Here is a 12925-nt window from a genome sequence, read left to right on the forward strand (position 1 = left end):
AACATATTTGTATATAATCACAAACAACGTAATAGAACAATAGGCTGGGTAAAAAGCACGGAAAGGTTTGCTCCTATTTATAGTTGAGTCCTTTGCGAAGGAACGGCCAGAAAATCTTGTCACATAAGAATATCCCCGTAGTTGCGCGCAATTCGATCCGTGACATTATGCGTTAACAATGGCAGCTTCGAATCCAATAATAAAAAAAAGACGAAAGGCTTTTAAGTTCTTAGATTATATTGTGTTCACAGCTCCCGGTACTTCATTCATCCATTATTCGACAAGGAGCAACGATGTTCGGAGTCAAAGATGCCATATTTAAGATTAAGCGCTCCTTCACGGGTACAGATTCTTCTGACTCCACTGCCTACACAACAGCAAGTGAATCTTCCCCCCGATTGAAAGATTCTCATAACCCTTTTCGAAATAAAACAGCGTCTGAAAGAACCATAGTTGAAGAGTGTTCCCTACCACCGGTGACGTTGAATGGCTATTTCCCTTCAACTAAGAACAAACTTCTTACTCCTGAAATGTGCGATGAAATAAGAAGCTTAATGCCAACAAGAATACAGTTGTACACCGAATGGAATCTTCTATACAGCCTTGAGCAACACGGATCTTCGCTACACTCTCTATACAGCAATGTTGCTCCAGATAGCAAAGAATTTAGGAGAGTGGGGTACGTGTTAGTAGTAAAGGATCGTAAAAATGGAATATTCGGAGCCTACAGTAATGAAGCTTTTCATCCCAACGAACATAGGCAATACACCGGAAATGGGGAGTGCTTCCTATGGAAGCTGGATAAAGTACCTGATGTCAATATATCCGGAAAGGAAGAGCCTGAGGAGGAAGGCAAGGAAGAGAGATGGAGATTTTCCGGTTATCCGTACACTGGAGTCAACGAATATGCCATATATTGCACGTCCGAATTTCTTTCAATGGGTGCCGGTGATGGTCATTATGGCCTTCTATGCGATGATGGTCTTCTCCACGGTGTATCAAACCCTTGTCAAACGTACGGTAACGACGTTTTGAGTAAGGAAGGAAACAAGTTTTCTATAGTAGCTTTAGAAGTATGGCGTGTAGGTTAGTACCACCTATTTAAAAGTCATTCTACATATATTTATGAATAAGACTCCAATTAATGTTGTCAAAAAAGCACTTCGTATGAGAAGCGTAAACTGTGTCGCGCAAATAAAGCTTAAGAACAACATATTTATGGTAACCAGCAACTCAAAATTAAAAAGAGACACTTAAATAAATTCACTTTCTATTTAAATTCGCTCGTTTATTTTCTTCCTTGATTCTTATCAAAATGGCATAACCATGCTGGGAAAAAAAATGGACCACCTATAGTATTCAGTGGAAGAAAAAAAGAAGAAAATCAAAATACTGATGTACATTGAAAGTGAAGAGATATAATCGTAATCGAGAAAAGCACAGTATTGCCATGACTTCTCTATATGCTCCCGGAGCAGATGATATTAGGCAAAGGCTGCGTCCTTTTGGGTTTTTCTTTGAGAAAACATTGAAAGATCTGATTAAGGGTATTAGGTCTCATAACGAGACACCAGAAAAACTGGACCAATTTTTCACGCAAGTATTAAGTGAATGTCGAGATGAAGTAAACTCTCCAGATTTGAATTCTAAGACGAATGCCGTTCTCAAATTGATCTATTTGGAGATGTATGGCTTTGATATGGCTTGGTGCAACTTTCATATTTTAGAGGTTATGAGCAGTAATAAACTACAACAAAAACGTGTTGGTTATTTAGCTGCATCACAATCATTTTACAAAGATTCCGATATTTTGATGCTTGCAACCAACTTACTAAAAAAAGATCTGAAGTATGATGGGAATAATGATGTTGTGAAAGTTGGCATTGCTTTAAGCGGTCTTTCTACCATAATCACTCCCTCATTAGCAAGAGATATAGCTGATGATTTATTTACCATGCTGAATAGTACCAGGCCATACATAAGAAAGAAGGCAATAACAGCATTATTTAAGGTTTTTCTACAATACCCTGAAGCTTTGAGAGATAATTTCGATAAGTTTGTTTCCAAGTTAGATGATGACGATATATCTGTGGTTTCTGCAGCTGTGAGTGTCATTTGTGAACTTTCGAAAAAGAATCCTCAACCTTTTATCAAACTTTCACCTCTATTGTATGAAATCTTAGTCACGATTGACAATAATTGGATAATTATTAGATTACTAAAGTTATTTACTAATTTATCACAGGTGGAGCCAAAATTGAGAGCAAAGCTATTACCAAAAATTCTCGAATTGATGAATAGTACTGTTGCAACTTCTGTTATCTATGAATCCGTCAACTGTATTGTCAGGGGGAATATGTTGGAAAATGATGACTTCGAAACGGCAGTTGCATGCTTAGAAAGATTGTGTACCTTTTGTGATTCACCAGATCCAAATTTGAGATATATTAGCTGCATACTATTCTACAAAATTGGAAAAATCAATACTGATTTTATTTCTCGATTCGACAAACTGATCATCCGCTTATTATCTGACGTTGACGTCTCTATTAGATCAAAGGCAATTGAACTAGTTGAAGGCATTATTGATGAAGACAACTTGAAGGCTGTTGTTCAAACACTGATGAAACAATTTGTGGATGAAGATATGGTCATCCTGCAAACTGGAAATGTTGTATACGAAAGATCGAAGAGAATTCCCATCATAATACCAGAAAATTATAAGATAAAAATGATTAACACTATTATATCGATTTGTTTTGTTGATAATTATTCAAATGTCAACGACTTTGAATGGTACAACGCACTGATGATGGATTTGACGATGCTTTGCCAAGATATATCTGATAAAACGCTTGGATACAAGATTGGTGAACAATTCAGAAACTTAATGATAAAGGTTCCCTCAATGAGGGAAGTAACTATCACTAACATTATAAAACTCGTTTCGAATGATAGCATTAATAGGCAGCTATCTACCATATTAAGGGAATGTATTTGGTGTCTTGGAGAATTTTCTACTTTTATTGAAAATGGTGACGATCTGATAAAAGTAATGATCGGAAACTCCGGTTACTATTCTCATGATGTGCAGGAAGTGTTGATTTTAGCACTTGTCAAAATCTTTAGCACTTGGTGTAATAACGTACGTGAGGATAAGGACATTGAAATTAAGCTTATATTAAAGAAATTAATCGAATTTTTCGATAATTTATCTTACTCAAGTACATTTGAAGTCCAAGAAAGAAGCGTTGAAGTTCTAGAATTCTTAAAACTGAGTGGAGAGGCTCTAGAGAAGGATTCAGAGGGTCTTCCCATGTTATTGAGCGAGGTTCTACCGAGCTTCTTTAATGCGTACGAACTCGCACCAATTGCACGTGGTACACAACTGAACTTGGCAATAGGCGAGGATATTGACCTGGAGACTCCTTTTTTGACTAAGGAAGAGACTGATGTATTGTTAGACGGTCAAAAGACTGATTCGATGAGTGACCTGGTTTCGGATACATCAATGGATGAACAAGCTGAGCCAGGATTTATTAATGACTCAGATACTTCATATGAAGAGAAGGAACCATTGAACGATTCTGACAATCCTTTTGAGGTTGAGAGAAAAAAGGAACGTATGACAAATCCCTATTACCTTGGTGAAGAAAATGAAGAAGAAACTCATAAATCGAAAGATTTATTGGATTTAGATGAAGGGAATACTGCTGGGGGTAATCCAGAGACTATTAGATTGAATAAGCCTGATAATACTTTAAATTCCTTGAGTGTATCCACTGTCGAGAAAGATAAAAAAAAGAAGAAGGGCAAGAAAAAGAAGAGAGTGCAAGTCCTATCCGATCAACCTGTCATTGAAGCTGCTCCAAAAAAAAAAGATGCATTTCAGAAACTTCACGGTAATCAAACAGCTCTTACGCCCTCGAAGAAAGATAAAATTAACTTGAGAATGCATTCTCAACTTGAAAATTTTGACTTTTCCAATTTTGGGCCATCGAGCAGCGCAGTAAATGAATCGCTGCAAGAGGGCAAAATGAGGGAGGAAGACGAGTTAGAACTAAACCGTCTGGAAGCTAAGCTCAATGTGCAGGGTGAAAAAAATAACTTAAGTGATCCTGAAGCAGTTATAATCATAAAAAAAAAGAAGAAAGGGAGAAGGACAAAGTCAAAAACCAAAATAAAACCAAGGGCGGATAATTCTCCTGGACCAAATGATCTTCTTCGAGACCATAGCAGCACAGACATATAATGTTGAGTGGTACAGAAGTCCTGGATTTTTTAGGATAGTGATTACTTAAATAAATTATAAACTGATTTTGAATATTTTATTTTGCATATAAATAAATAGTATTGCTATGATTTCAATAGCCGGGAGAACGGTGCATTTGACAACAACGCGAATATAACAAAGGGCGTCAACTTTCGGTAAATAAGAGATGACTTCGAAAGGGCTCCCGATAAATTCTTCATATTGTACGACAGCATAACGTGATTTCAACCATATATATATGTCATTCAAGGCAACTATCACTGACGCGGGGAAGCAGAATATTTGGTTTCGTTCAATATATGTACTATCTACGATCCAGGATGATATTAAAATTACCGTTACCACGAATGAGTTGATTGCGTGGTCAATGAACGAAACGGATACTACGCTTTGTCAAATTAGATTTGAGAAGAGCTTTTTTGAGGAGTACGAATTCAAACCACATGAGATCGTATTCGGGGAGAATGGGATTCAAGTGATAGACGATGCGTACGGAAATAATCATAAATTATACTCCTTCCGTGCTAATGGAAGGCACCTGACGACCATATCGAGGAAACCAGATGGTGATGGCATAAAATCATTCACTATTGCAGTCAATAATACTTCCACATGTCCTGAATCGTTCGCGAATAGATTAATTGTGGTGATTGAAATGGATTCGTTAATAGTAAAAGAATATTGTCCTCAATTCCAGCCAATCAAGTATGATCCTATCATAATCAATCTGAAGTACAAAAGAAAGTTTCTAGACGTTTTTGGAACCGCAGCCTCCGATCGGAACCCGCAGGAACCATTGGACCCTAAACTATTGGATGTTTTTACTAATACCGAACGTGAACTTACATCAGCACTATTCAATGAAGAAGTGGAATCGGACATTCGGAAAAGAAATCAGTTAACAGCTGCTGATGAGATCAATTACATCTGTTGTAATTCAACCTTATTGAAGAACTTTTTAGATAATTGCAATGTCAACGTTACTGATGAAGTAAAATTAGAGATCAGCGTACATAAGTTAAGCATAACGGCATTTACTAAAGCCGTATATGGGAAAAACAACGACCTTTTGAGGAACGCGTTAAGCATGAGTAACACTATTAGCACATTGGATCTCGAACATTACTGCTTATTTACAACAATTGAAGATGAAAAACAAGATAAGCGATCACAGACCAAGCGTAAGGAACATATGAAGAGTATAACGTTCAAATTAAAAGACTTCAAAAACTTCATAACGATAACTCCATCCTGGAAAAGCACACAGGGTGGGAACGATAATATAAGTTTATGGTTCTGTCACCCTGGAGACCCTATTCTTATGCAGATGCAAAAACCGGGTGTGAAGCTGGAATTAGTCGAAGTCACTGACAGTAATATTTCAGACGAATTTTCAGAAGGAAAATTTATAAAGGCAGCCATCTCAGGTCCGAAAGAGGAGAGTGGTATGAAAGACAATAAAGAAAGCTATGGGAGCCCATTAAGAAGTAGAACTGCTCTAAAAAGGGAAAACCAGTCACATTCTGTGACTAGTTCTCGAAGGAGTCCTCTAAAAACAGCAATTACTGTTCCAGATAATGGTGGCGCAGCTGTCAAGAGTTATATGGATAACACAGCAAGGAAATTATTTGTCGAAGAACAAAGTCAAACTCCGAATTACGGAAGAGAAACCCTATCCAAGCTGCCCCAGTCGATTAATAAAAAAGTGAATCAGGAACAAAGATTTTATGACAGTGAGGCTCATGAAGCGAATTCTTTACATAGCCAGACTAATTCATTAAAGAGGTCTGTAGACAATATGCACGATGAGATCAAGGACGCCTCCCTACAACCAGCGGTTGCAAAAAGGGCAGACACTACAGTGACATGGGGAAAAACATTACCAACCTCAGATGACGAGATTTCGTCCAGCAATGTTAATAGAAAAGAAATGCTCAAGAAAGAGAAACTGAAACATCTGCAAAACTTGATGCACTCTAGAAATAGCGAAAATAAACACGAAAATCGGGAAGGTGAGGAAGAGGAAAACGGGCTGGGCCTCACACAAGTGGAAAGACCAAGAGGACTATTTGATTGAATGACTATCACCTGAATTAGTGCAAGGTTTCGGACTGGCCACCAATGAAATGCTTATTACTATGTTTGATTTTCCAATTCTCTCAAATCGGCGAATGTGCGGCTGATGCCGCCATCGCTGTCGGCAAGCGAACTAAAATTTTCACTAGTGTATACAATATCTGCATAGCTTTTTTACGTAATGAAAGTCAACGACCATTCATAATTACTATGCAAAAGTTGCAATCAACCCATTCTTTTATCTAAAGTAGTTAGCTTATCGTGACGTAAGGTATGAACTATAATAATTATGGGGACTCAAACAATGGTGGGAATTCTAGGCTTCCCAAACCTACATACTCTGGAACGTTATCAGATGAATATGACGAATCAAAAATTAAAAGACAAAATGCAGAACCTATTAGTATAGGTTATTCCCCCAATTTGTATTCAAATTCTTCATATCATGAGAATTCATGGAACAGCGGTTATAATTCCCAATTGCATACCTTAACCCCTCACAATCAATATTTCCATCCAACACAACCGCAACCAACTCAATATAATTTTCCAAATCCCACCATTTATACAAGAAATGGGATACCTCCAGTTGATCATCATACGCCATATTCACCTCCAGAATTACCAAATCGACTTTCACCATACTGCGAAAGCGCTACCGCCCTAAAACGAAGTATTGATTATCGTAGGTCAGTTAGTTATGAAGACGTCACGTTACCGGCTGCAAAGAAAGCCTGTTCGGTTCAGCAGGAAAAGAAAGAAGGCGAGAAGGTTTCCAGCAAAGATAATTTAAAGCTTCTAAAGCAGAACCAAAGTTCCCTGAAACCGTTGGAAAATTCAAGAAAGAGTACCAAAGTATCAAATTTCAATATTCAAAGCAATCACAACGTGGCACCAGATAAAGAAAAAGATAGCGAGAAATCGGAATCCGAGAGCTCGGAAAAGGTTGTCTTGGTTCCTGGGACTTCTATCTCATTAATTACTGATGAGGATATCAAAAAATGGAGAGAGGAAAGGAAGAAAATGTGGCTCTTGAAGATTTCTAATAATAAAACGAAGCACATGCAAAGCATGGGTATAAAAGAAGAGGAATTAAAGGGTCGGCCTAGTATTTTAAGAGAGTCAAGAAAAGAAAAGCAATTTATCCAGAGCATTCAAAATCAAGTGCAGAGAGGAAATCCAAGAGTTGATTTGAACATAAAATTGATACAGCGAGAATTTGCGAGCGAGAATTCTCAGCTCCTGGATTTTATAAGGGAATTGGGAGATGCCGGTTTATTAGAATATGAGTTAACTCAAGAAGAAAAGGATATACTTTTTGGTACCTTTGAAGATAACAATAGAAATAATTACAAACCTAACTACCGAAACAGGAAGACTAATTTAAATAGAAATAACTTTTCTAGACATAAGTAGATAGGACTTTAGACATTAAAGCACGGAAAAAAAATTATAAAAATGAAGATCAACAAGGATAAAAATTCATTGTATGTAGTAAGACATGAAACTAATTTTGAAAAGCCTTTACTGCCAGATTACTTAAAACTGTTGTTACAGCAGCACCGAGGAATGATCCGAAAATAGCACCTTGATAAAATGAACCCCTCTCCTCTTTAGTAGTCGTGCCTCCGGAAACTTCTTTTTTCTTACTCTTTGGGCGCGATTTCGTGGGAGGTGTTGTCGTTTTGTGTTTCCTGATCCTCCCAGGTGAAGTGACCTTCTTAGTATATGCTTTACTATGGGCCGATGGCCTTTCGGTAGGGAGCGCCTTATCATTGGTCACATTTATAAGGAGGTCACTGATACATTTGGAACTTTCACCCTTTTCCTTATGTTCTTTTGGCTTTTTATGGTCGTCGTCATCGTCCCTCTTCCTTGTATTCGGAGGGATACTGTCATTGATAGTTGACATTTTTTTTTCGAGGATAAGTAATATATAAATTACTTTTTTATGTCTCCATGAATTTATCTTGCGATTGACGAAAAATATCTATTCTAAGTAGTATAAATGTTAATAAACGCAAACATTTTATTTCCATATCATGTCAGGCTCTTACTGCTATTTATACCCGAAAAAAATGTTTAGTTCGTTTCCTTTTCGTTTTAACATGATTCAAGTAAGACTTTAACAGGTGAAGGCCTAGAGCATTAAAGTGCCAAGTGCCAAGAATTTCGTGCAAATAAATGCTTTAATAATCATTTCAGTCTGCTTCCGGCGCCTCGCGCCTAATATCTTCTTCGGCTTGGATGATCGATCTGAAACAAATATAAGACAGATGCTTGAAACAACTCCAAGCCTGTTCCTTTCACAATTTTACAATCGCAGATCGAGAATCATCCCTGAATGAAAATCAATAAAACCTTTTAATATCAATGAAGCAACACACCAAACGAACTCATGATAGTTCTTGTGCAGAGGTACACTGTTGAATGAAAATAGAACCAAGAAACAAACTTCGATTACATAACAATGCACTCACTTTTTGGAGTTTCAGATCTTCTTGTCTTAGCAAAAGTGTTTTTCTCTTTGAACGTCTCTTTTTTTACTGGTGGTTCCATTTGTAGATTTTTCTTAGGATGTCGTTTTTTTCGTTTAGTTTCCAATTTTGTTACACGTTCTTGCTCTTGTTGCTGTAAATTTTTGGCGAGTTCTTTATCATTTTCAATTTGCAGAGCTTCCTCGAGCGACAAATTTTCGGCTCCAAAAGTATGTCCAACCTCATCGGGTAGTTCTTGTTCATCTACTTTTGCGCAGCTGAAATCGCCAGCGTAAAACACATCGCTTGATCCATTTACGGAGTTTAAGGACTGCCAGACAATCTCTTTACAATTTTTGTAACCAAAGTCTGTAACCAATGTGTATAATTGATCTTTGTATTTATATAATGTAGAGAAATGATCATTTCTGAATAAAACGGAATATTGACAGTGCGGTAACTTTTCTCTTAGTTGTTGTAGTCCAAAGTCTGTTAGTTGCGTTGGTGACTCGTTCAAGAAACTTCTAATATGGGTGGCTTCTTCCAATATTTCCTCTGAGTTGTCTTCTTTTAAAGTTCCGCTAGTTATATCGGCTGCTTGCATCAAGGTTCTCTGTGCTGATTCATAAGAATAATGAGATAGTTTTTCATTTGAGGTTTTATTGATAGAATCATTAATAACCCAACCATGCACGAGGTCAACGTTAAACAATCGAAATATTGCCATCTCTTTACTATTTTCGAAAGATCCATTGAATTCTGGGTTAATATTCAAACCTTTATGTAATTGAGGTAACAAAGTCAATAGTTCACTTATATCGGTGCCAGCCTTGTCTGTAAGCTGTAAGCCGATGTCGGCCAGGACTTCAATAAGCCGTCTTAAAAGTATTCCGTTTCTTTTGTTCACCAACTTTATTAATTCATGGGAAAACTGGGTATGATTTTGGGAAAGTATCAAAACATTAGCGAGTGCTAACAAGGCACAAGGTCCATTTTCGTTTTGCAATAGAATCCTGTGGTTCTGACCATTAATTTCGACACTTTTGGTCGTAAAGTTCAAATCCATATAAAAGTATTGGAACAAACCTGGAGTATAGAAGAGAAAGCCTGTGGATTGTCTTGTCAAAGTGTCTTGTATATATATACTCGTTCAACTTTTTCAAGACCCTTTTTTTCAACTACTAATTCTACTACGAAGCGAAAAAAATGTAGGAAGCAGATGATTTAGATTAAAACGTACAAGATAACTGAAAACTCCAGTAGGAGTTGTCGTAAAATGAGGAACTCCTTTTCGTAATGAGATAAATCGAGAAATACTAAATAATCTGTTTACAAAGTAATTTTTTTTACAAAGTTTTGATATAAGAAACATTTAACTAAAGAAAAGATTAAAGAATTGAAAAAAGCCATCTTGACAGAAGAAAAAAATGAAGAGGTGTGTAAATGGAATAAATAGACCAAATAGCATTTGATAAGGAAGGAAATGAAAGAAATTTATAACAGGGCAAAGAGTTTTTTGTTCTGTGAAAGATGCAGCAATAGTAAGAATTAAGTCCTTGTTCGATTTGGGTGGTAAAACAATTAAAGCATAAATCATTGGTCGGATTCATGCAAATTATATCAATCTACTTTCTTTGAAGTTTTTTCGTTCCAATTAAAGAGTTCAAGTATAATGTACAAGAAGTGGAAAAGCCTGCAAAATTAAGTTTATTTCTGTAGTTTTGCCAAACTATCTAAAAGACTTTGAACATTATTGCCGGGAAGTTGCTGTTGTTGTTGTTGTTGTTGTTGTTGTTGCTGTTGTTGAGAAGATTGCCCTTGATTATGTTGTGGCATTGGTAGAGCTGGAGACTTTGCAGGCATATTTTGTCCATTGTAATTATTATTCATAGGTGGGGGTGACGATGGGTTCATCGAGGCATACCCACCCAACTGTTGCTGCTGCTGTTGAGGGGCCTGGCCTTGCATTGATTGGATTAAACCAACCAATTGCTGCTGAGCATGAGGTTGCTGTTGCTGTTGCTGAGCCATAGAAAGCAAATTGGATACAACATTTGGAGGAAGGTTTTGGATGGCAGATAATAGTTGCTGTTGGTCCATTGGAGTTTGAGAGGACTGTGGAGCTGGACCGGCTTGGTAGCGACCATATCCCTGCGGAATTTGTTGTTGAGGGGGTGGTGGGGCTGGAATTGAATTTTGATAGCGACCATAATTTTGATTCATCGGAATTGCTCCTTGTGCGCCGTAACCTTGATCGTGAGATTGTGGTGGCATTCCGTATGTCTGGCCATAAGGTTGCTGTTGCTGCTGTTGAGGAGGTGGCATACTGTAACCTTGGTAATAGTTCGCCTGAGGGGGAGGAGGTCCAACGGCGGGTCCATTTGGCACAGGAAGGGGAGGAGCGCCGTATACATTTTGTTGATGGCTCACAGCACGGTAGTCGGTAGGACGAGAGTTATTCCTGTTGTTTTTGATGTTGTTGAATATGGCGACCGCGTCATCGGCAGATATACTAATATACTCATCGAATTTGGTTTCGCCTTGTGAACCTTTGTAAAAAGTTTGGACGTCCACATTATGTGTTTTGTTCACTAGCACAACGCCCCAAACACCATTGTAGGCGGCATCATTGATAAGTTTTCCCAGTTCCATTCTTGGCTTTAAAAAAATCATATCAGTTTCCAAACCAGTGCCATCCCTGAATCTGTTGAAGACCTCAATGGCATATGTACGGTCTGCGGTTCTTTTAACGAAAATGTTGCATGAAACGGTGTGCCGTCTAGACTTCTTGTATGCAGCACCATTGTCATCATTGTACATATCACCAGATTCGGTTTGGAATGGACGTTTTGCAGAAGAAATGAAAGTGGAACTGCTATTTGTACCGTGATCACCATGATCAAATTGCGGACGAGCATTAGAACTAGAAACCTCTAAGATCAACTTCTTCCCGAAATTCATTTCCTGTGATTCGCATTCAATCGCATCCCTGACGCTTTGAGGGTTATCAAATTGGATAAACCCAAAAGCATTTTTAATATTGATTTGCATAATATGACCGTATGGAGAAAAAATCCTAAACAAGTCCTCCTTTGAGACGTTCTTTAGTGGTAAATTACCAATGAATAATCTTGACTTAGGTGGAATATTGTGCATTTCTGTTATCTTGTTTTCACTATGTAAATAGGTGGCGTAACGATCGTGTTCTTCTTCTGTAATTGGCTTTAGTAAATCCGCCCTTGGAAATCTCATGCGCCTTTGAGCATCTGACAATGGGGATTTTCTTTGATCAGGGTTTCTTGCACCACTTGCGGCTGGGGTAGTGGCAGCAGGTGGGACGGCAATTTCTTGCAGAGGTAGGGAAAGAGCTGTATCAGAATTTGAATTTAACATTGCCAGAATGGCCGACATTTTTTCATCTTGTGGTAAGTGCTGAAATTGAGGCAAGTTTAGCATATTGCTATCCATGATATATTTAACTTGCTTCTGCAAAAGATCGTAATTAACATTTTCCATATTAGTTGACGATTGAGTATTCTCATCATTTTTTTCGGCGGTGATTTTCCTTACGGCTTCATCCACATCCATTTGTTCTCTTTCTAGTGTTTCACGTGTAATATTAACCTCCATATCCTTGGTTTTATTGTCCTCTTCTCCTTCCTCTCCGTTATCATCTTCTCCAGAACTACCAGACTGCGCAGAATTGTTGCCGTTGCCTTCTTCATCTTCATCATCTTCATCATCTTCTTCTTCATCATCATCGTCGTCGTCGTCGTCGTCGTCGTCGTCGTCGTTGTCATCATCGTCATCCTCATTGACTTCTTCTCCTTCCTTTTCTTCACCTTCTTCTTCTTCGTCTTCGTCTTCTTTTTCATTGTCTACATCCTCCAGTTCATGTTGTTCTTCATTTTCCTCTTCTCTTTCGGCTTCTCGTTCTTCCTCTGGGGAATCGAATTCGCTCTGATCCTCTTCATTTAAATTATTCGTCGAATCGTTTTCGTTCGAATCGCTACCGATAGATTGTCCGGGAGGAGAAACATCTTGAACCTCAATGTTATCGTTTTCATCTGACATGGCTGGCAGATACTTATACGGTTAT

General features: G+C 37.9%; 7 protein-coding genes across 7 annotated transcripts; 4 read left to right on the top strand and 3 right to left on the bottom strand.

Annotated features, from left to right (window-relative positions):
- Window positions 1–293: 293 nt before the first annotated feature.
- On the top strand, window positions 294–1091 carry OXR1 (Oxr1p; the record flags this gene model as incomplete). Its single annotated transcript, XM_056231651.1, has 1 exon — window positions 294–1091. One exon carries the CDS (start codon window positions 294–296, stop codon window positions 1089–1091), a length of 798 nt encoding a protein of 265 aa, XP_056085448.1.
- Window positions 1092–1450: 359 nt separating this feature from the next.
- Window positions 1451–4252, top strand: APL5 (Apl5p; the record flags this gene model as incomplete). Its single annotated transcript, XM_056231652.1, has 1 exon — window positions 1451–4252. The coding sequence occupies one exon, from the start codon at window positions 1451–1453 to the stop codon at window positions 4250–4252; it is 2802 nt and encodes a 933-aa protein (XP_056085449.1).
- Window positions 4253–4511: 259 nt separating this feature from the next.
- Window positions 4512–6350, top strand: DDC1 (Ddc1p; the record flags this gene model as incomplete). The annotated part of the gene is made up of 1 exon (XM_056231653.1): window positions 4512–6350. The coding sequence occupies one exon, from the start codon at window positions 4512–4514 to the stop codon at window positions 6348–6350; it is 1839 nt and encodes a 612-aa protein (XP_056085450.1).
- A 272-nt stretch (window positions 6351–6622) lies between these two features.
- On the top strand, window positions 6623–7765 carry RSA1 (Rsa1p; the record flags this gene model as incomplete). The annotated part of the gene is made up of 1 exon (XM_056231654.1): window positions 6623–7765. The coding sequence occupies one exon, from the start codon at window positions 6623–6625 to the stop codon at window positions 7763–7765; it is 1143 nt and encodes a 380-aa protein (XP_056085451.1).
- A 91-nt stretch (window positions 7766–7856) lies between these two features.
- PRM3 (pheromone-regulated protein PRM3) lies at window positions 7857–8261 on the bottom strand (the record flags this gene model as incomplete). Its single annotated transcript, XM_056231655.1, has 1 exon — window positions 7857–8261. One exon carries the CDS (start codon window positions 8259–8261, stop codon window positions 7857–7859), a length of 405 nt encoding a protein of 134 aa, XP_056085452.1.
- Window positions 8262–8809: 548 nt separating this feature from the next.
- Window positions 8810–9892, bottom strand: MIY2 (ubiquitinyl hydrolase 1; the record flags this gene model as incomplete). Its single annotated transcript, XM_056231656.1, has 1 exon — window positions 8810–9892. The coding sequence occupies one exon, from the start codon at window positions 9890–9892 to the stop codon at window positions 8810–8812; it is 1083 nt and encodes a 360-aa protein (XP_056085453.1).
- A 641-nt stretch (window positions 9893–10533) lies between these two features.
- On the bottom strand, window positions 10534–12900 carry NAB3 (Nab3p; the record flags this gene model as incomplete). Its single annotated transcript, XM_056231657.1, has 1 exon — window positions 10534–12900. The coding sequence occupies one exon, from the start codon at window positions 12898–12900 to the stop codon at window positions 10534–10536; it is 2367 nt and encodes a 788-aa protein (XP_056085454.1).
- Window positions 12901–12925: the final 25 nt, after the last annotated feature.

Source organism: Saccharomyces kudriavzevii (assembly GCF_947243775.1).
Source record: "Saccharomyces kudriavzevii IFO 1802 strain IFO1802 genome assembly, chromosome: 16".
Taxonomy (NCBI): domain Eukaryota; kingdom Fungi; phylum Ascomycota; class Saccharomycetes; order Saccharomycetales; family Saccharomycetaceae; genus Saccharomyces; species Saccharomyces kudriavzevii.